This window comes from Chelon labrosus (genome assembly GCF_963514085.1).
Source record: "Chelon labrosus genome assembly, chromosome: 16".
Taxonomy (NCBI): domain Eukaryota; kingdom Metazoa; phylum Chordata; class Actinopteri; order Mugiliformes; family Mugilidae; genus Chelon; species Chelon labrosus.
The window spans coordinates 8,921,862-8,943,431 of NC_140349.1; the positions used below are offsets into that span (position 1 = coordinate 8,921,862).

The window sequence follows — 21,570 nt, forward strand, 5'->3', positions numbered from 1 at the left end:
CATGCAGTTGAAGCTGTGAGTTTAGAGTATTAAAATCTTTTCTTTCCACACCCTTCATCTGCTTCGTTTTGGGGATCCTCAGCACGGTGCCAACAATCCTTGGCATGTTTGGCTGCTTATAAATAGGGCACCCATTGTGCCACGCAGCAAGGGGAGTCACACAAGGACTCGCGTCTCATTAAAAGTGGCAACTGTACTGTAGTGCACTGTACTGTACTCAGCAGCGGCGGCAACAGCAACAGCAGCAGCAGCAGCTCAGCGACGCTTCGGCTCAAAGGTACAGCGGCAGAGTCCGGTTCCTCCCGTCAAGTTTGGACAGGTAACCGTCACACCTGCGGTCCACACCCTCCTCCGCTGCGCGCAAGGAAAGTAGAGCAGGAAGTGGCTGTCAAGCGTCGTTGCTATTGTTGTAAGCGGAGTGAAAATGCAGCCGGGGTTTTGACAGAAACCCGAAGAGTTTTACTTTTTTCCATTAAAAGCAGGGATATCGTTTTTTTGTTTGTTTGTTTGTTTTTTTGAGTGAAGATGCGGCTCTGCGCGCTCCTCGGATTTTTGTTTTGGGCTTTCTTGGACTCATCAGGTGAGAAAATAACCTCTCAGCAAGAAGCATAGGTTTCCATTCACTGTTTGTTGTTATCTGATTTCTTTGCTGTGTTCAAGTAGGCTGCCATTTACAGTGTCCTAAAACACCACAAGGCGTCCTCTCATTGATGCGTAGCTTTATTTCTCTGTGGCTTTGGGATGAGTGCATGTTGAGCTCACTCGAAAGCTAATTCAAAGATGCACTTTGGGTAAAACGAGCTGTTCTCGGAGCTCCGCGTCAATAAATTAGGGGATAATTGAGGACATGAAGGCAACATTACGCGTGATTGATTGGGCCGACAGATGGAGACTGGAGTGCGTTCTCATCCGGAGTGGAACAAGTCTCAAGCCTGACTACTAGACCTCCATTTTCAAAAGGTTTATGAGGCATTTATGGAGCTTCCTGGAGGCATGAATTCATCATCACGACTTCATTAATGATTGACCATGCAATCTGCTGCTGAACTATGAAACTGACGGGCTGTTTTATCATTCTTTATGCCGCATTTAAGCCGCTCATTTTTATCTCAACCTTCTGGGGGGAGAGAGAACCAGCAGCTTAACTGTGGACTCAAACTGCTTTTTTTGTGCAGTGTTTGTGAAAATAAACATCTAAAAACGTCTTTTGGATTGAGTAATCTTTGAACCTTGTGACATCCTCCACACCCCAGTTGTTTGCTGTCACAAGAAGCCCTCTAGCCTGCATTTTATCTGCTGCACTGCTCCTCTGTGCCGCTTTCAAGTTCTTGCAAGTTTAGGTTGAGAATTCCCCCTTTCTGTTTGTGAGAGTGTTTGCAGCTTTAAAAAAGGCTTTTTCATCCAAGACCGCAAGACATCCCAGTTGTGTTTTGACAGCAGACGTCATGATTATTGCTTTATTTCAGATTTATTGGAAGAAAGTAAACACAAATGTATTTTATGGTTTTATTTTTGATTTCAGTTTGAGCCAATTTTCTTTACGTCACTGGATAAGATACAGGTGTTGTATAGGGGCTGATTCAGATCTGGAGATTGTTGACTCCTCGGATGAATTGAGCCGCTTCTGCAAGTGGAAATGGGACGCGTGAGACTTCATGAGATGAGACTGAAAGTAAATTAAAGAAAGAAAGAAAGAACAACAGATGCATTAGTGTGGTTAGCAGGGCAGTAAACATTTGCCTACGTCGGTGTGCAGGTGTCTGTTGTTTGCATCCGCGTGCATGCGGGTGTGCATGTATACAGTATACAGTGTGTGTGTGGGGGCAGGTGGACACTTCTTATCTCTGTATGTCATTTGTTTGTTTTCTGCTCATTCATCTAATTGGCCAATCATGTGCCTGCGTTGAAGTGCAGGTCAGGTGCTTCAGTTGATATTAAAAAATCCCAAATAAACGGAAAATGTGACAGCAGGGCCACGTGAGCTGGGTTTGAGTGTTTGTGAAACTACTAATCCCCAGGGACTTTTACATCTCCGGAGTTTACTCAAACTGTAATGCCATGTTGAGAGGAGACTAGTTCAAGCTTAAGTGCGCATGTTTTATAATTGTAGAGAGCAGAAAAGCATCACAGGAGTTAATAAACTTAAGATGGATGGGGCTCCATCGTTAGAAGGCCGCATCGGATTCCTCTCTTTGTGGCTGTTTGGTCATCAAGACCGGATAACCGGTGAAGACTGGATGAATGTCGATCGGGTTAATGAGTCTCTGTTCCTGCTAAGGCTGCAGATGGTTGAGCTACCATCAGCAGCATGAATCCTCGGTGTCAAGAATCCATGCTGCTGAGGCTTATCATCTTCTAATATCTACTTTCAGCACCGTGATGCTTCACAGCCACAAAATAAGTTGTCTAAAACTGGTTTCACGAACGCGACGGCGTCCTTCACTATTCTCCCCCAGCCTCCGCAGGTGACAGATCTGTAGAGCATGTGTGTGTTGCAATTGCGTCGACGTGAAATTTTCCAAAGCACATTGTAGGAACTGTGAAGAACTGTGGATTCTGGCTGAGATAAGACAGAAAATTTGTGTAACTGTTGGTTCCCTGTATGGGGGAAATGCAAATTGACACACAGCAGCAGCAACAGCAGCAGGACAGGGAGATAATATTAAAAAGACTTATATCAAAAGTAGTGTACAGAGCAGAATAAATCAGGATAATAGAAACAAAATGTGTGGAATAATATAAAAGAAATCTGTGCGTATCTACATGTGCTGAGGTACAGTTTATATTCGACATCTTAGCGGGATAGAAAACAGGAACACAAATGTGAAGCCGAAAGATGTAACGTAGATTTCCAGCTGCCAATATGTAAAGTTACAGAGGAAGCGCTGATAACATTTATATCTGTGGTTGTAAAAAAGGTACGGTTATCTCAGCTGGAGAAGTTGCGTTAATCTCAGGCGAGCCAGAAATCATTCACGTCTAGTTCAGTTCCTCTTTCCTCAGTCGTTGACTCGGATTAATCAGGTTAATTTGTTTTGATCTGCCTGTGGGGAAAAAGGTGTGTCTGGAGCCGCTGTTCCAAGTGTCAACAACAATCTGTCTGATCATTTGAGTTTGACATTAGGTCTGCATATATCTGGTCATTTACTGTTATAAATCCCGGACACATTGGTTTTGACTTTCACCTTCCAGTGAGCATGACTGTGCAGTGTATATATAAAATCATGCTGAGATTAGTTTACAGCGTATTCAGACTCTTCGATCTGTTTTCCTCAGAATGCCTGCAGACGGTTGTCCGACCAGACAAAGGCTCAACGGTGACGGTGTCCACAGTGGGGCCTTCGGCTCAGTGTGCCGTGTGCACGGTCAGCGGGCCGAATGACACGGAGACGACCTGCCACCCCTCTCTTTCCCTGGCACCTGAAGAGGAAGTCAAGCTGCTGTTCAACTGCTCCGAGCCCCTTGAGAAGTCTTTCGCCGTGACGGTTTCTCGTCTCATCGGTGAGTTTACAGACGCTGTGATGATGCATTCATTAAACACTTTACAGATTATTTGAGCATTTTCCAGTTCTAGCGCTGCAAGCTCTTTTATTTATTAACACTAGAAGTCCCAGCATTTTTTGCTCTACCTATAAAACCCAGAGGGCAGCCGATCGGCTGGAAGGGTTTTAGCTAATATCCTAATCACCTGTGAACCCTCCTTTTGTTATGTAAACGAGGCAGTCACTGGGGCACCACAGGAGGGGACATGCTGAGCCACTTCAAGGAAACCTGTGGGGAGGGGAGAGGGAGTGGGCCCAGAGAGTTTATGGGGGAGAGGGTGGCTGTTCACTTCTAACCTGGCAACACCTTGAGACAGAAACTGGTTCATCCCAAAGACAAAACACCTTGACATAAAATGGGGGAGGGGGGGAATCGGAGAGGAGCAGGATTGCTGGGGGTTTGGAGGCCAGAGTGTGTGGGGGAGGGAGGCACACCTGAGGGCTGTGAACTCATTTGCTCTGTCCGGGCTGCTAAGGCTGCGTTCAGACTGCAGACGGATCTGATTCAAATCTGATTCCTTCTCATATTTTTAGGGCTGACTGTTCACACTGCCTTTAGCAAGTGTCCAAATCGGATATGGTTCTGTTCAGACTGGGCCACATTCTTCACCGGTCTGATAGGTTGCTGTAGCAACGAGCGGAAGCGTCATTCAGCACGTGTATTTGTCAGACGTCATATAATTGCGACAGCGACAAGCAAAACAACAACAAACAACACGATGGATGTACGTCACGTCAGTGTAAAGATTTATAAGGCATGCAGTTTCTTCCTCTGACCAAGGCGAATTGTTTTCAAAGTCCTCCTCCATTGTGATAGCTGTAATATCACTGTCCGTGGCCGTAACGTGGCTCCTCCACAACGGAAATAGGCACGCGGCCTGGCGCATTGGTTCTGGCCTGGCGTCGCGTAAGTGACGTCACGGACAGTCAAAACCCATCTGAGTGTTGGGAGCTGTTCAGACTGAGACGCATCTGTCCATATCCGATACGAATCCGATATGAAACTACCTCTGGATGTGGTTTGCAACCGTTAGGCAAAAATCGGATTTCATGTGATCTGTCACTGTTCAGACTTCAAAATCGAGATCCGATTCAAATCTGAATGGGCTAAAAATCGGATTTTGGCTGGCAGTCTGAACGCAGCCTAACTGTCTGTCTGTCTTTCACCAGTTTCACCAGGTGGCAGCCTGGGCAGAACAAATGAGCTGAATCAAAATGTAATATATGTAGAAGGATGTAGAAGTTATCAGGACCCTACAACACTGGGCTTCCAACATCCCCACCAGACACATAGGAAAAGTAAAAGAACAGAACCACATCAAAAAAGCACTCAAAATCTGTGGTTATCCCAACTGGGCCTTCATGATATTTACACATATTTACAAATAATAATAAAAAAAATGCATTATCAGGATACAGTGTTAGAGAGTGGAAGTGAGTGAGACTTAGAACTTAGACTTAAAACTTTATTGATCCCTTTGGGGTGACTCCCTCAGGGAAATTTGAGTTTTCCGCAGCAGCAAGCACACAGAGCAGTTTGCAGACAAACAACAGCAGTGGTTTGCAAATAGTTATAGAAAAAGTGATTGAATAATAAAATGGTGAACATTAAATAATGAACGGTGAACTTCCTTTGAGTGGGATTAAAATAAGATGTAGTAAAACTCTAGTAGGGAAAAATAAACAGTAAGTAACAGTGAGTGAGGTGAGTACATTTCAATAATCACTCACAATCCTGGCACTGCCATGCTAATGACCAATGTGGCCATAATGACTCATGTGACTGCAATGTATTGACTGCTACAAATACACATGTGGCAAATGCAGAAAGGAGATGGCTTGGCAGTGCCAGCATTGTGCGTGATTATTGAAATGTACTCACCTCACTCACTGTTACTTACTGTTTTACTGTTTATTTTTCCCTACTAGAGTTTTACTACATCTTATTTTAATCCCACTCAAAGGAAGTTCACCGTTCATTATTTAATGTTCACCATTTTATTATTCAATCACTTTTTCTATAACTATTTGCAAACCACTGCTGTTGTTTGTCTGCAAACTGCTATGTGTGCTTGCTGCTGCGGAAAACTCAAATTTCCCTGAGGGAGTCACCCCAAAGGGATCAATAAAGTTTTAAGTCTAAGTTCTAAGTCTAAGTCTCACTCACTTCCACTCTCTAACACTGTATCCTGATAATGCATTTTTTTTTATTATTATTTGTAAATATGTGTAAATATCATGAAGGCCCAGTTGGGATAACCACAGATTTTGAGTGCTTTTTTGATGTGGTTCTGTTCTTTTACTTTTCCTATGTGTCTGGTGGGGATGTTGGAAGCCCAGTGTTGTAGGGTCCTGATAACTTCTACATCCTTCTACATATATTACATTTTGATTCAGCTCATTTGTTCTGCCCAGGCTGCCACCTGGTGAAACTGGTGAAAGACAGACAGTCAGTTAGCAGCCCGGACAGAGCAAATGAGTTCACAGCCCTCAGGTGTGCCTCCCTCCCCCACACACTCTGGCCTCCAAACCCCCAGCAATCCTGCTCCTCTCTGATTCCCCCCTCCCCCATTATATGTCAAGGTGTTTTGTCTTTGGGATGAACCAGTTTCTGTCTCAAGGTGTTGCCAGGTTAGAAGTGAACACTGCTCTGTGTGCTTACCCCGTCCCCCATAAGCTCTCTGGGCCCACTCCCCCTCCCCTCCCCACAAGTTTCCTTGAAGTGGCTCAGCATGTCCCCTCCTGTGGTGCCCCAGTGATTGCCTCGTTTACATAACAAAAATAGGGTTCACAGGTGATTTAGGATATTAGCTAAAAGCCTTCCAGCCGATCGGCTGCCCTGTGGGTTTTATAGGTAGAAAAGCCAAATGGCTGCTCTCTGGGACTTCTAGTGTTAAAGGTTTTGTTTTGTAATTAGAAAGTGAGCATTCACTTACAAAGACCACACCTTGATTGATTAATGCAAGGAGGTTTGCTGGGAGACCTGAGGGAAATGGATGGAGGGATGAGATGAGTTGAGGTGGAGTGCAGACTTAGAAGATGGTCCCCCAGACGCAAACAAACGGAGAGAGTTAGACTCGGAAATCTTTGAATCCTTGTTCCCTTGGTTCCTGTAATAAAAGAGGGAGGAGGAAGGAAGGAGAAGAGACGGATAGGGAAGGGGACTTGGAGCTAAGGAGGTATGCCACAGCTCTGATCTTATGCTGTAGTCTGACGCGCACAGCCCCAAAAATGCAACTTCACATTGCAGCGATGCAGACCAATAACCGCTGCGATTGGTCTGAAATCCAGTTTTTCGTCCACATCTCTCAGCGACCCTCCTTCTGCCTCCTGCACACCATCCACTCCAGCATCTTCTCTTTTCTGCATTGCAGGGATTTCAGTAAAATTAACTGTCGTGAACTGTTTTTTTGGAGCCAATACATGTTAAACAAGTATAAATGTGTACCACTTCCATATCCACCTGTGTAGGCTGCAACTTTGGGTAGATCCGCTGCAGAAGTAGAAACCAAGCTTCGCGAGGCAGAGTCCTCTTGATTACTTTGGAGTTTATTTAAAGCTGTTAAAATCAATATTCATAAGCTCTCAGTGATGGACCCTCACATAATTATTACCTCAATTTGCGGCGCCCCCTCTGCTTAATGGATCTTTATAGCCCATCAATTTTCAACATGACTTATATTGTATTTGCAGCAGCAGTCAAGGTCTGAAAGAAAAATGTACACAAGCTAACTCGGTGGCAAACAGCAGGCAGACACAGTTGGAGACTAAGTGGAGAACGTAGTGGAGCATTTAGCAACTGGATATGCAAACTAAAGAGTTGGTGTTGGCTAAAAACAGAACTAAACGAGAGCGGATATTGGATTTACCATAAATAAATTTCGAAATGAGTGAATTAAATGTTGCATTCACAACTTTAAACTTAATTGTGACAATTTAATTGTGTTATAATTCTTCTTTCCACCTACTTTTACCTAAAAACACCTAAAAACTCGACAATGACATCCTAATCACAAAGTCAAATCAAAATTAAACTGTGTATGTAATTGCTGTCATTTCATGATTAACATATGTGCAGGGTTTTAAACTAATCTCTGCGTCTTTTCTATCTTTGTTCGTAATCCAGAATGCACTAAAGATGCCTGCAACCCTGCAACAGTGGAAACCCAGCCATCCATCCTGACAGAGTTCAGCAGAACCTTCACCTGGGAGCTGAAGGCACCGGAGAAGATCGTTGTGAGTCTGAACATCCTCGGGGATGGCCTGATGGAGTCGTCTCAGCCGTGCCCTGAAGGCTTGCAGTATTCGGTGGCCACATCCAAAACCGACAGCAAGGCACCGACTCTGTACTGTCGAGGTGGTTCTGTGACTCAGTTCGACCTACCCAGTCAGGCTGTCGTGTCTTTGCGGGTTGACCCAAAGGTTACCGTGGATCCTGTGTTGTTTCAGGCCTCCGCCGGACCGCTGAGTAAGAGCAACAGCTTCTTCTTTACTAAGAAAGCTCTTAATGACAGTGATTTACACTGGATTTTAAATAGAGATGAGTTGTCGATATGCTTTGGAGAGTTTAGATGAAGTAGGATAAATACAAGCTAGCCATTAGCTGCTAGCCACTGTTTCCAAATTTGACGCTAAGCTAAGCTAATGAGATAGCAATAGCTTCATATTTAAAGAACAGTCACACTCTGTGCTTTTATTAATGGTGTAATGTAGTAACAAAGACTGAAATCTGCGCACAACAACTGGTGCAACCCCGGCTTACGACCAACTTTGTATTTCATTGTAGAGGGACGAACAATGGTCGTAACGGTTGACTCCAGCACGACGGTGGTCCTTAACCGGGACCTGGACGAACCAGAGTGTGAAGTGTGCACTACTGACGGCCCCACTCCCTCCTGTAGCTCAAAGGCGAAGACACTGACCAATGCTGAGAAACTCTCTGTGGAGTTCAGCTGCCAAAAACCTGAGGACGTGTACAGTGTGAAGATACAGAGGAAAATAGGTGAGAGCTGCAACATGACAAAACTGTATTTAGTCACTTTAGACTCTCTATAAATGAAATGCTCATATATGGTACGGTTGAAATACAAATCAATACAAAAATATTTAAATAAATAAAATTAATGAATTTGATGTCATTAAAATGTAAAAAGCCACAGAAATGTATAATTAAACGAATAAGGAGGCATAAAATTAATTGAAAATTGAATTGTTGCACTACATTCCTACAGCTTAGTTATTTATTCATGTTTCTAAATATCTGCTTGTATTGGTTTATACAGGACTAAATAAAAATAGAAATTTAGAAGTTAAATACCCACTTACTTATGTTTAATAATCTTAGTTTTTTGTTAATTATTGTTGTATTTATGAAATTACATTTATTTTATGTGTTAGTTTTTTAGATTTCGCAACTTAATTTTGCTAACACACAATGCAAACATTTTTTATTTATTTTTACTCAGATTGTACAAAGAATTCCTGCACTCCCACTGCAGCAGAAGTTGATCCCAACCTCTTCGGCGACTTCAAAAGATCCCTAACGTGGGACATCAGTATCCCAGAAAGGACTGTATTGACTTTAGACTTTCCCGGTGAAGGACTGAAGGAACTTTCTGCAGCAGAAAACTGTCAGGATGGCTATCAGTACTCAGTGAGTACGACTAGAAGTGATAAAAGTGTCAAAACTAACAGCTACTGCAAAGGCGGGAAGGTGTCTCAGCTGGACCTGTATGGAGCGACGACTGTGTCTGCAGAAGTGCCAAAAGGAGGAAAGCTGGACCAGACTGCGTTCAGTGTCAAAGCAGCACCAAGAGGCACGCATCTGTTTTAACTATTTATTTAAACCACATATAAAGATATATAGCAAGTTATTTTAGAGGAGAAAGGTTTAACTAGCACTGTGCTGACAAATATTCCTCACTACTTCAGTCACAGCTATATTACTAAAACTTTTATTTAATTGCTTGCTTAGTATTAGCTTTTAGCTTAATTTGTCATTGACTGAAGCGAGAAAAACTCATTTAAATACTCTAGAGTTAGCATAAAAGCTAACTTTCTGGTTAAGTAATAGTAGTTTGAGAACAAGACACACTAGTTTCGTGTTTTAAGCTAGGCTAACTTTAGCATGCTAACATGTTTGGTGTGTATACATTAGCTTAGCTGTAAATTATGTCGTAGGCCTACTAATATTTGTTAAAGTACCGGTGTAATTGATGAAAATTTGGGGTTTTACAAGTATATTTCAAAAAGTGTTTTGCTAGTTTAGCTAAAAAGTGTGTAATAGATTTGACCATATGCTATGATCATGTATATAACTTACAATCTACAGTCCTTCAGAGACTCAGAAACCAGTGATCTGTGTTTACTGTAATCAAATGTTTCTTCTTTATCTGGACGTCTACTAGGTTATATTTCAGTCTATTTATTGCTAGAGACGCTGAATTCATAGAACCGTAACTTTAGTTTCTCCACCATAAGCTACATCACACTAATATGAACTTAGATTAATTTGACAAGTAGGTAAATTTGCTGACTTTTCTCTGCTCTTTTGGCTCGTTGGCTTTTCTCTTTAGGTGGCAGAATGATGTCCGTGACCCCTGACCCCGACACCATCATCATAATCAGTAGAGTGAACAAAGAGCCAGACTGCAGTGTTTGTGTCGACAAGGCACCCCAACAGAAATGCAACCCACAAATGCTACGGCTGACTTATGCTAAAAACACCTCATTAGAGTTTACCTGTCCTCGGCCTCAGGATGTTTTCAGTGTGGAGATCAACAGAGAAATTGGTATGAAAATCTAAAATATATGTCTCAAAAGTTGTGTAGTTGTTGGATCTCTTTACCTATTTAGATCTCTTACGTGTTCTCCAGACTGCACGGAGACCGAATGTTCTGGCCACATTGTTCAGGGCGAGTACACGCTTTTCCCGGACTTCAACCGGACCTTCACCTGGGACCTGAAAGTCGTCTCCACTCGAGCTTTTCAACTGGACTTCCCTGAACCGGGAATGAGACAAATTTCCAACGAGGAGACTTGTTCAGACGAACACACATATTCTTTCATTACCTACTTACGCACCGGGCCAGCCACCATTGGTACCTTTTGCAGAGGTGGAACTGTGACCACAATCCTGGCTCGCTACAAGGGCCGTGTTTCCCTTCAAGTGCCTTGGGACAGAAAGCTGGACCCTGTTGACTACAAACTTAAAGTTGGGCCTGAGACAAGCAGTAAGTTGTTATTTTTTTTTATATATATATATATATATATATACTTCCATGTCATACCAAACATTTGGCTCATCTACAGTGGACTGGAATTCACCAGCAAACATTGTTCTGTACTTATTGTATAACAAGACGTCATCTTATGACACAACCACAAAAATTAAATAATTAGTTTATTTGCGGATAACATTGGATTATGTAAAAGAGGTTGGTTGGTGAGCAAAAAGCAGAAGAAGAAAGTTGTTAGGTCTTTAATATTTTATATATGTGAAAATACTCAACCATGCAGCTTTAACTTAGGAACAATGCCACTTTAAGCTAAATGCTAACATTAGCTTAAAGGGGAATTACCGTTTTTTACAAGCTGGACCTTATTTCTGGCATAAAATACGATCGTTTACTCACCCATATAACTTTGGTGTCATTTGGAGTCGTTCGGAAGATATTTAGATCCAGTGGAACGCCGCGTATGTCCATATAGTGGGAGTGACTGGGGCACCGAAACGCAGCCTCTAAATGACGCATTATCTGCCGTGAAACTCGTTCATTTCACCAATGAATGAATGAATGAGTTAGGAGTTACCTGTTATCTATTTGCGGACGTGCAGCTTTCAACAAGCTCCTCATCCGTATAATCTGGCTCAAAACGGTAAAGACATCCATCATAAAGAAAGTCGTCGTCCACAACCTTAGAATCGGAAAAATATTCAGCCATGTTGCAAAAAACTAGCAGTAGCAACTTACAGGTAAACAACCCGATAGTCGCGGGTGTGCACGGCACTCAGAGAACTCCGGACTCAACGGGGAATAGCACTAGCGTATTATAACAAAATAACAAAAAGTTTTGTGGCAGATATTGCGTTATTTAAAAGCTGCGTTTCGGTGCCCCAGTCACTCCCACTATATGGATATATGCGGCGCTCTGCTGGATCTAAATATCTTCCGAACGACTCCAAACGACACCAAAGTTATATAGGTGAATAAACGATCGTATTTCATGGCAGAAATATGTGGTCCAGGTTGTAAAAAACGGTAATTCCCCTTTAATACTCACAATGCTAACAGGCTGGTTGCCAGGTACTTTAGAGTTGCCATGTTCACAAACTTGGTTTAGGGTGCTAGCATGCTAAAAAATCCCTAACAAGTCCAGTTTTCACTGTGTCTTAAGTCATTAAACATGTATTGGACTTGATGTTTGAGCGAGGTGAAAAGTTTAGGGATGTGAACCTCATGGTGGTGCTTCAAGGCTTCAGCTGAAATATAGTATCTTTAAGAAGTGTAGTTCTCCAGTTCTGTTTCCCCCATTTTAGTCTGAATGAAAGTCGTAGATCAAAAATACGTTTTTGTAGCAAGCATGCATCTGTTGAGTCCCTGTTACTGATAATTAAAATCTCTGTTTTCCTGTTTCTAACCACAGTATTTTCTCCTGGTTTCTCTTCTTCAGTGGTGGCCATAGTGAAAGTCAACCTACCGAAAGGTGTATCAGACACAAACTTCATCACAACCAACTACCCCAAGGATTTCCCTGACAAGCAGGAGATGCAGTGGAACTTCACTGTGCCCAGCATGCACAACTACACCATGCACTTTCATGATCACACGGCCCCAGAATGCCTCAACGGCGAAGTGGTGGTGGAGTACCAGAAAGACGGCAAGAAAGTGACCGCACTGAGTCTGACAGATCCTCAGCCGCAGCATCAGCAGGGAAACTTCAATATGATGCTGAAGAACTGTGAAACCAACCAGACCCTACAGGGACTCGCGGTGAATTACACGATCTCTGTAGTGAGGAGCGGTCATCCGGGTAAGGTTCTGACAAATAGTAATTTGAAAAAGGTTTGTTTTAATCCAGTGTTTATATGTGTGACCTGATTGTATAGAGCATGTGAAGCACAAACAGCAGCTAAATGAGTCCGAACTTGCATAACTCAGCTTGTTTTTACTGTTTTTCAGCCCTATATGTTAGTATGCAAAGTTGTAGTGGCATAATTATGTAGTTGGACAGAAAGAGGTATATGATCATGTTGTATTTCCCCCACAGTTCTCTGTAATGTGGATCTTACCAAACATAAAGGAGTGTCCCTGCAGATCGAGAAGGTGGGTTCTGACGAGTACTGCGAGATCAGCATTAACTCTGAGGTTAAACAGAAGATAAACGTGGCTGCAGGAACCACGGCCCGTCTCTCCTTCCTTGACTGTCCACATGAAGAGATCCGCCTGACTGCCAGCCAAGTTATTGGTAAGCCGCCTCGTGTTTTGCTTGTTTTCTTGCTACTGAACAGACATCTATCGCAGTTTACTCGTTAAAGACAAGGAATCCTTTTTGTTGCGAAGGGTGTTTAATTAGCACAGCTTAGCATAAAGGCTAATAGAGCACCAAATAACATGTTACATCTCTTTTTTTGAGCAGTAGTTGCAACAGTAGTTGGGCTTATTGTCACCACGCACAACCAAGAATTAGTCCAGTGCTTATGCTATTGTTAAAATACAATTCAAGGTTTTTATAACTTTTGTATGGATCTATTCTTGGCGCTAAGCTAAGCTAATCTATGAGCTTCAGCTACTTAGAGTATTTACTATACAAATATCAGAGTGAATAGATAAATAAACCCATTTCAATCATATCTATGTACTGTATGTCTGTAATTTTGTGTCTTTTGAATAACAGGGTGTCAAAATGTGGCGTCCTGCTCCGCGAACATCCTCACTGTTCCCAAACTGGATTCCTGTCTGCCGATTCCACTGCACAGCTTCACCTGGCACCTCAACATCCCTAAGGACGCCACGGTGGATCTGATGTCGCCCACGGGGAGTTTCCAGCAGTCGCTGCCGGGCCAGGAGTGTAATCAGCCTGTGTCGCTGCACGTGGCCGAAGGCGATGGGTTTTCTGTCGGAGATTTCTGCTATAACGGTACTATCCAGATGCTTCAAGTGCACGCCAACGTCTCTGTCACAGCCACGGCCCGGGACTTCAGCAAGATCAAGGGGACTGTCCTCAGTACCAACGTCAGCAAGGAGATCCCAGGTAAAACATTAATATGACTCCAGACCACAGTTTATGAAATAATCAGTAATATTAAGTTATGCAGTGCTTGACGCATAATATTCATTTATAAAAATGGCTATTGAAAGGCTCCAGAGAATGGTTTGGCTTAAAATAATAGAATTTAGTCAATTTACAATTTGATTAAACAACAGATTATTAAATCTCTAAACTGCTGTTCTTTCTTTACGGTTTTAATGAATAGTAACGTGTTCTAATGGACAGTTTCCAACGATTTTAATTAATTTTAGCGGACGTGTGGGTACAGTTGCATTAAATGGGTTAAAATTTATGAATGTCATCGCATATATAGAAAAAAACTGCCATTTGAGACATCTTAATGGTTTCCCAATCTGGTGGTAGGGATCACAGCAAGTAACAAATGAAACGGGTACACAACAGAATAATAAATAACCTAACATACCACGCTAATCCTCCAACAGTGTATTCAATGCAGTCCATGTTAACCACTTGACATTGACAAATTTTTCCACTGCACACATTTACCTTTCAAACACGGACGTGACTGATAAAACTGCCCCGACTTGCAGTAGTTGCCGCAACCGAGCCGTCGTTAAGGTCAATTGTAACGCGTGAGTTGTTCTGCTCTCATGAGTCAGGAAATCCGGATGGACGTGTAAATTTTCCATTGTGAGAAGAGAGGAGGAAACATTTTAGACCGTTGAAGTGAAACAGCAACAGTTTTCTTAACCAGTAAACAACAATCCATCTTTGAAGGAGCCTTGAGGCAGCATAATGTTTATTGAATCAGAATATGTTGTGTAATTTACCACGTCATCGCACAACTTCTCAACGCTACAGCATTTTAGTGTCTCTCGGCTCATTGTTTTTTTTTTTTTTTGGCCGACAACTTAACCTTTACTGATGTGGTTCACATCTGTCGTCTCTATAATTTTTGATGAAGCAGAAATTATATACCTGTTGATCTCTACCTGCTCAGAGGCAAATATCAAATTTGTCTGTGACTCCAACTTAAAGCTAATGTTGCTAACACATTTTATAACGTGACAGTACTCCAGCGCTGTGTTTAACGGACCATAATACAATATAGGTAACAAATAAATAACACTTATAGTACTCTTACAGTCTTCTCATTCACTTCACTGACACCTGAATGCAACAAGTTCAGACTTGCTCAGTTCTGGCTGTTTGTGGTCATTGCAGTCATTCTAGGTTGTAAATCAGAAACTAAAAACAATGCAGAGGACAGGAGGAAGATGTGAGTGTAAAATCAGTATTTTGCGGTTTGGAATAATTATTATTTGGTTAAAAAAATAACAAGCATATTATAGTGGTAAGAATGAGGTTATCATGTTGACACTTTACTTTTAAATTCCACACAGGGGCACTATAGCGCCGTGGATAAATTTTAAATTATAAGCCAGCGTTGTTTCCATCCTTTTTCAGAAACCATCATTTACAGAGTCATTCCTACGACGACCTCTCCAACGCTCCTAGCCAGCCCCAACTGGCCCGAGGGCATGAAGCCGTTCTCCACCGTGTCCTGGATCGTCACTCTGCCGAGCCAGTACCAGGCGCACCTCAGGTTCAACGTCAGCAACCCCAAATGCAAAGACAGACACACCTGCGTCAAGGTGAGGATGCTGGGGTACGAGGAGGAGCTCATGAGCCGCAGGGAGGACGAGGAGGTGGAGGATTTATTGGTGCCGCACAGTTTCTATCTGAACCTGTCCAACTGCTTACCAGAGAAAGGACACTTTGGTGCAGTGGCCACAATTGCTCTCGAGAAGAAGTCTAGTAAGCAGCCGTTTCTTTAAGCCATTCATGTAGATGAAACACTTTAAAAAAACAAACTAAGATTTAACTCCTCTGTTCTCTCCACAGACATCTTGGCCATTGTGCTTGGGATAGCGGGAGCTCTTTTGCTTTTGCTCCTAGTTCTGGCAGCTGTTTGTTTTATTTCAAAGTGAGTACACCTGCAGTAAATCTCAATTCACCCTGGAGATCCCTGTGCTGGGACCCGGCTGTAATCACTCTGAGAAGGATGCTGAGTGTGGAGAAGCCGTCTTAGCAGTGCTGTGATTTAAAATAGATGTGGGAGTGTAGTGCTTCAAATTGGATGGAGTTGTAGTTGAGACTTTTTAGAAAAGCTTCGTTAGAATCATTGTTTACTGACTCATTGTTATCGGGTGCTTTTCTCCATCTAATGTGATTAGATTCATAAATGTTTTTCGCTGGAATCTGCACACTTAATTGATTGTAAAAGTATTTCATAGAAGTTTAATGGTCGCATTACAGCATGATGAGATTCGGTAAGATAAGGAGATGCTTGTCTCGACTCTTTCTTATTGTTTGTTGTCATCTTTTTAAACAGGAAAAGGAAGAAGGATAAGATGAACAAGGAGTCGTCCATCTACATCGGCAAAGGGAATATCTTCCGACCAGGTGACAGACACTTCACCAAAACCCGATCTGCCAACGACTCCCACGTCTACGACTCCATAGATGAGACGATGGTCTACGGCCACCTGCTGAACGACGCCGGCACCTACAGCAACAACGACCTCTATAATGGGATGCAGGTGGACTCCTATCAGACCTTCACGGGCCCCACTGACGGAGCGCTGCCGGTCATCAATGAACCAGACCCAGAACCCGAGATGGAGCAGTACAAGACGTTCTTGGACCCCTCGGAGACATTCATCCCGTCCCGCCCGCGCACTCCCATCGACAGGCAGGACAGCCTTGGCTTCCAGGACCGCCGGATGGTCGACAATGAGCTGTACACTTTCAAGAGCACGGGGGACATAAACACCATCCGACTCTCTGGTATTGATTTGGAGCCACAGCCGGCGATAACAGAGGAGTCCTTGTAGCGTGTTAGAAATGTGTCTACATGATGGACTGCTGTTACTGAATCCACGTCACCGATGTGAACTTTCTGTGCCTCGATCACACTCAGGGAATCTGAGGTGTGATACTTTTTAATGTGATGCGTGTATGTTGTCCTAACTCGGGGCTTCAAGAGTAGAAGTGATGAGCCATTTCCTTGAAGGATCTGAGGCTATAATTGGATTCTTGCTTATAAGGGACAGAAGAGAAGATTGATACCACTCTCATGTCCGTCTGATAAATATGAAGCTATAGCTAACACCTAATTAATTATGCAATTGAGCTTTATATAAAAAAAACTGTAAATGAAATGAGCTAGCGTGGCTCTAATTAAATGCACCTCCAATCAACGTGTTTAATTCGACTTCCTGCAACCTTGTCGTGCCCAGGAAGTCAAATCGTCTGGTACACAACCTCCTGTGAAACTTTAAAATATCATGTCTGCGCTATATTTTATTATCTGTTAAACAAACATGATAATTAATGAGCTGCAGAGTTGCTGTTAGGTACATGCTAGCTAGATTTTCCCATTTTCTTCAGTCTTTATCATGTTGTGCTAAACTAAGTTAAGCTAGCTGGCTGCAGCTAGCAGGTATCGATCTTCTCCTCTAACTCTCAGTAAGAAAGTGACAAATAGAAACAGTTTGGTTTGTTTTATTGAGTTTCAAGGGGAGGGACTATGGAGAAAATGAGCTAGCACCTCAGGTTCTTAATTTTAAAGTGTTTTTATATTATTTACTAGTCTTTTTTTCTGTACCTGTAAATATACAGTTTAGTTGTTTTTTTCCTAGGAAATGGCTTTGGTGAGGAAACAGTTTGCTCCTTGAGGTAATGGCTGCCATAACACACTAAAGCTGTGACATTCAATTTCCCCTCTTACGCTTAAACAGTGGCCTTTTGCAGTCTGGACGCTGAAAACTATTTCAACCACAGGATTTCAAGCCATGAAAAACAGCGCGGAGGAACTGCAGACTTCAGAGCGGCAGCCAGTGTTTACCGCGGAGAAGTGTGTTGTAGAGGCCAGGTTTACATAATTGTGTCCCACTTTTAAATAAAATTTGCATTTCTTTTAACTATTTTGAACATTTCAGTCGATAACACTTGTCAGTCGATTTCTTACTTTGAGTATTGTCTCCTCTCTTGTGTTTGTATAGCTGCTTAGCTTAGCTTAGCTTAGCTTAGCTTAGCTTAGCTTTAATCGGAAACACAGCTAGCGTTTCCCAAACAAAATGTGCACACCGGCACCTCTAAAGATCACAAATGCACATGTTTTAACTTAATGTGGTTGTTAAATCCATACCACAAGGATAAACTTTCATTTTATGTAGTTATATGTGCATCACTATTTGTTAGCATCTTCAAGGAATTTATTGGTCATAGATTATTTGTTACGTAATTATATATACATATTTATATATATTTTTACACTTTTATTGATTAAATAAACAAAATATAATGTGTCATGTCTCAAATAGTGAGCTTTAGAGGTGTTAGTAGATTGGTTTTAGCTAGCTTTATTCCACTGTTTCTGTTATGCTAAGCTAAGCTAAGCTGAGCTAAGAGAGTGTTATGAATTTTTTTCTAACTTTCAGTTAAAAAAAACAAATTTCCCTCAATGTTCCCTTAAAGAAATGACAATGGAAGAACGGGTAATCAGTTTATTGACGATAACGTTACAGGTTATATCAAGCAAGACATTATGAGAGAGTATAAGGTTAGTAAACTGAAGATATATTCTTAAAACAAATGGGAGTACCAGACATCATTGTAGCTGCATGTGAGCCTTGTAGTTGAGATACATAAATTGTGAAGTTTATGCCAGTGGTTCTCAACCTGTGAGTCATGGGGCTGCTGTAATAGAGACGTGGAAGTAATGGAAAATTACTCCCAAGTTTTTATATTTGTGGACGTTGCCAGCACCTGCACACACCGTTATTACAGGATTGTTGGCATTTCAATCTATCCAATATACAGGCAGGAAGAAAAGCCTATGCAATGACTGCAGACTGATTGTCTCCAAAACTCTAATTTACTCTAAACTGTTCCTCTTGGTTGCATCGTGACCACAAGGAATGCTGCAAATGACACACCAGAAGGTCACTTTTGTCAAAACATAAAATCTTCCCATGGGACTGAGTGTGATTTCCAGATTAGGCAAAAACCAGTTGAGAACCTCTGGCTCAAACTCCTTTTGGAATAGCAGGCAAAGTGGCATTGCAGCAGGAGTACACACACACAAAGCAGCTATAATCAATCGCAGAGTCTGTGATGAGATAAATGTGATCAGACGATGTTGAACTGGCAGACGGACGGCTTCTCCTCACGACAGTTCTCATCAAACCACTTCCCACGGGAGGACCCGGACATGACGGCACAATTCTGGGACATGCCGCCATCCGGCTGGGGGGACCGGGAGTTGGACGTGTCCCAGTTTTTGTACGTGATGACGGAGCCGGTCTGGTCCACCCAGCTGCCTTCGGTCATCATGTCGTTGATGCCCATCCAGACCTGTGCGTCCGGGCCGATTATCTGGCGGATGTAGTCTCTGAGCTTGTCGTTCTCGTCGCTGCTTGAGGGAGAACCGAGGACGCCACCCAGCGAGTTACAGTCCTCGCTGGCAGTGTGGTAACGTTTCCTCAAAGGCTCGGCCAGGAAACACTTGCCATGGATCTTTATGCCTTTTAAACAGACTGAAGACAAAGAAGGAGGAGCACATGGTTAGATAGGAAACTGTAAAACAAGCTCTTCACTCATCGTGACTAACATGATAAATAGGAGGCTTTGCGTTTGTAGAGAGGATTCTTGTTTGCCAGGAACAACTGGATAGCATTTAGTGTTCTGGACTACAGGTCAAACGTGGGTTTGCCATGTGGGATCCAGATTAAAACATGCAGTTTCAAAGAGTACACATGTATCCCATCTGTCCTTATTTTGAGTATTGACTCTTGAATACAGATTTTGTTCCCTGAATTGTAATCCAGTGAGTCGACGTTGATTAGATCTAAACAAGGGGACAGAAGGCTGATGTTGGGGCCCTAATTGATTCCTTCCTTTACATGCTCGAGTGTCCCAATACATACTGATCCTTAGCAGGTACTGAGTATGCATATAATGGCATTTTTGTGTTTTAATGTATGGCAATGCCTTTAAACTATAAGTTGTGCATATTTTAAAGAATTGGTGTTCATGTAGGGTTCATTTAGAACATGCAAGAAGGAATACAACACAGCTCTTAAAGTAGATTTTGAGAAAGCGCCCTGCTTTAAGACAGGGACATCATGTTTCCTTGGTTGACAAGATACTTTTGGTGTTAAATTCCAATAAAACATTTGCAGTCACTGATATAATTCGGCTAACAAGATGGTCTTTTCATGAAATCTTTCGAGGAATCCTTTCCTTTTTAGATGCAGACAAGTTGAGGTGTTTAACACCTGTTGTGTTTACCTGTTTGCAGGGCCTGTTGTTCTTTCAGAAGGTTTAGCTCCTGGACGATGTCATTAATCTGCTTCTGTAGATCCTCAATTGCGGAATCCTTTGCTGCATCTGATGCCAAACAAACAAACATCATACAATTTAAAGAAGGTGATTTAAACCCCAGTGCACAATTAGCAAGTGATTCAATGTATTTTTTCCAAGGAAACGTAAGTCCATGATGTTTACATAATCTGTTCTTCTTCCTACAGGTTGTGATGACTCAGATATTTTCCTCCATCTACCTTTTTTCACTGGCTTCCTCCTCGTTGTAGTCTGCTGCTGAAGCGAGCAGCTCACGAGCAGCAGCACTCCCAGCAGCACGCACACTCCTCTGAACTCCATGGTCAGACCTGTTGAATGAGGCTGCTCCAACGTGGACGTTCTGATTTATCCCTCACACTCCCACGCTTCCTCTCTCTCTCTTTCTCTCTCCCTCTCACACCCTCCCTCTCATCTTCTCTCTCTGGACAGGGGAAAAATACAGACTCCCAAAACTGCTGTTTGTGTGGAATAACAGTCCAACAGGTGGAGACCAGCAGACAGGGCGAGGCAGTGTGAAGCAGCTATGACATAACTCCTCTGCAGCTCATCCAGGTGACACCGACTCCTCTGTTGCATAAAAGCTTAAATAACGCGGTCACAGTTTGTTTTTTGGCTCAAAAGAAATTAGACTATTTTTCCTAAAAGTTGGCCAAAATAGGTTTTGAAAGTCTTTAGCTTTGGAAAAATTAAAACATTTCCAGTTTTTTTTTTTTGGCGAACACGAGGCACTGAATTAAAAATCTCACCACTATTATTTATTATAAATACATAAAACACATGCAGAGATTTTTCAGTTTGAAACTCTGCGCTCGGAGCCTCTGCCATAAATAGGAGTTTGTTTTGGACCGGCCTTCTCCCCGTCTCTGCACACACCCTGCTACAGACCAGGGAAAGAGTGGACACGATCCAGAGTCACATCTGGTCTTTCTTTAAGACTTGCACTTTACACAATTGTCTCGGCTGACACGTGGCAAACAAAACTCAAGAGACTGACCATATTTGTGCAGTGCAGTGACAGTAGAGGACTGATTTCGGGTCTGAAGTGTCGACAGAGATATGAGTATTAAATTTGTTTCTTTACTAAAATATAAAACAGATTGTGAGGGAACAGCAGGAGAATGTAAGGTTTTACAAAATTATAAGTTAAAATATGGCATTCGGCATAAATGTATAATTTCTATTAACAATAATTCATATTATATGACTTTTATAGGGTGTAAATACAAATAAATATGTCTAAAATCATCGAGATGCAGCTTAAACTAGCATCTTACATTGTGATGAAAACTTTTTCTGTACAGGATATTTACACCTGACTCACTTAACGGCGTATGAAGACTGTAGAGTGTATTGACAGCACCCCCCC

The 21,570-nt window shown here is 42.3% G+C and overlaps 2 protein-coding genes across 2 annotated transcripts; one reads left to right on the forward strand and one right to left on the reverse strand.

The window, feature by feature from the left end:
- Window positions 1–412: 412 nt before the first annotated feature.
- On the forward strand, window positions 413–17,786 carry LOC311501652 (CUB domain-containing protein 1-like). The gene is made up of 13 exons (XM_084563608.1): window positions 413–580; window positions 3,277–3,501; window positions 7,669–8,010; window positions 8,329–8,544; window positions 9,008–9,358; window positions 10,118–10,333; window positions 10,418–10,774; window positions 12,216–12,575; window positions 12,813–13,010; window positions 13,440–13,796; window positions 15,243–15,593; window positions 15,681–15,762; window positions 16,171–17,786. Exons 1-13 carry the CDS (start codon window positions 526–528, stop codon window positions 16,670–16,672), a joined length of 3,612 nt encoding a protein of 1,203 aa, XP_084419734.1. The 5' UTR covers window positions 413–525; the 3' UTR covers window positions 16,673–17,786.
- Window positions 17,787–18,331: 545 nt separating this feature from the next.
- Window positions 18,332–20,595, reverse strand: LOC311501653 (tetranectin-like). The gene is made up of 3 exons (XM_084563609.1): window positions 20,405–20,595; window positions 20,133–20,231; window positions 18,332–19,378 (listed from the first exon to the last, which is right to left on the reverse strand). The coding sequence occupies exons 1-3, from the start codon at window positions 20,502–20,504 to the stop codon at window positions 18,972–18,974; spliced, it is 606 nt and encodes a 201-aa protein (XP_084419735.1). The 5' UTR covers window positions 20,505–20,595; the 3' UTR covers window positions 18,332–18,971.
- Between the last annotated feature and the right edge of the window lie 975 nt (window positions 20,596–21,570).

What these genes read in the sequence shown, in the direction of transcription:
- LOC311501653 (XM_084563609.1), bottom strand. Translation starts at nt 20,504, where the DNA reads ATGGAGTTCAGAGGAGTGTGCGTGCTGCTGGGAGTGCTGCTGCTCGTG. An exon ending in GAGGAAGCCAGTGAAAAAAG is followed by an intron (nt 20,232 to 20,404) that starts GTAGATGGAGGA and finishes GTTTGGCATCAG; the next exon opens with ATGCAGCAAAGGATTCCGCA. An exon ending in ACAACAGGCCCTGCAAACAG is followed by an intron (nt 19,379 to 20,132) that starts GTAAACACAACA and finishes CTTTGTCTTCAG; the next exon opens with TCTGTTTAAAAGGCATAAAG.
- LOC311501652 (XM_084563608.1), top strand. Translation starts at nt 526, where the DNA reads ATGCGGCTCTGCGCGCTCCTCGGATTTTTGTTTTGGGCTTTCTTGGAC. An exon ending in GACGGTTTCTCGTCTCATCG is followed by an intron (nt 3,502 to 7,668) that starts GTGAGTTTACAG and finishes TTCGTAATCCAG; the next exon opens with AATGCACTAAAGATGCCTGC. An exon ending in GGAGATCAACAGAGAAATTG is followed by an intron (nt 10,334 to 10,417) that starts GTATGAAAATCT and finishes CGTGTTCTCCAG; the next exon opens with ACTGCACGGAGACCGAATGT.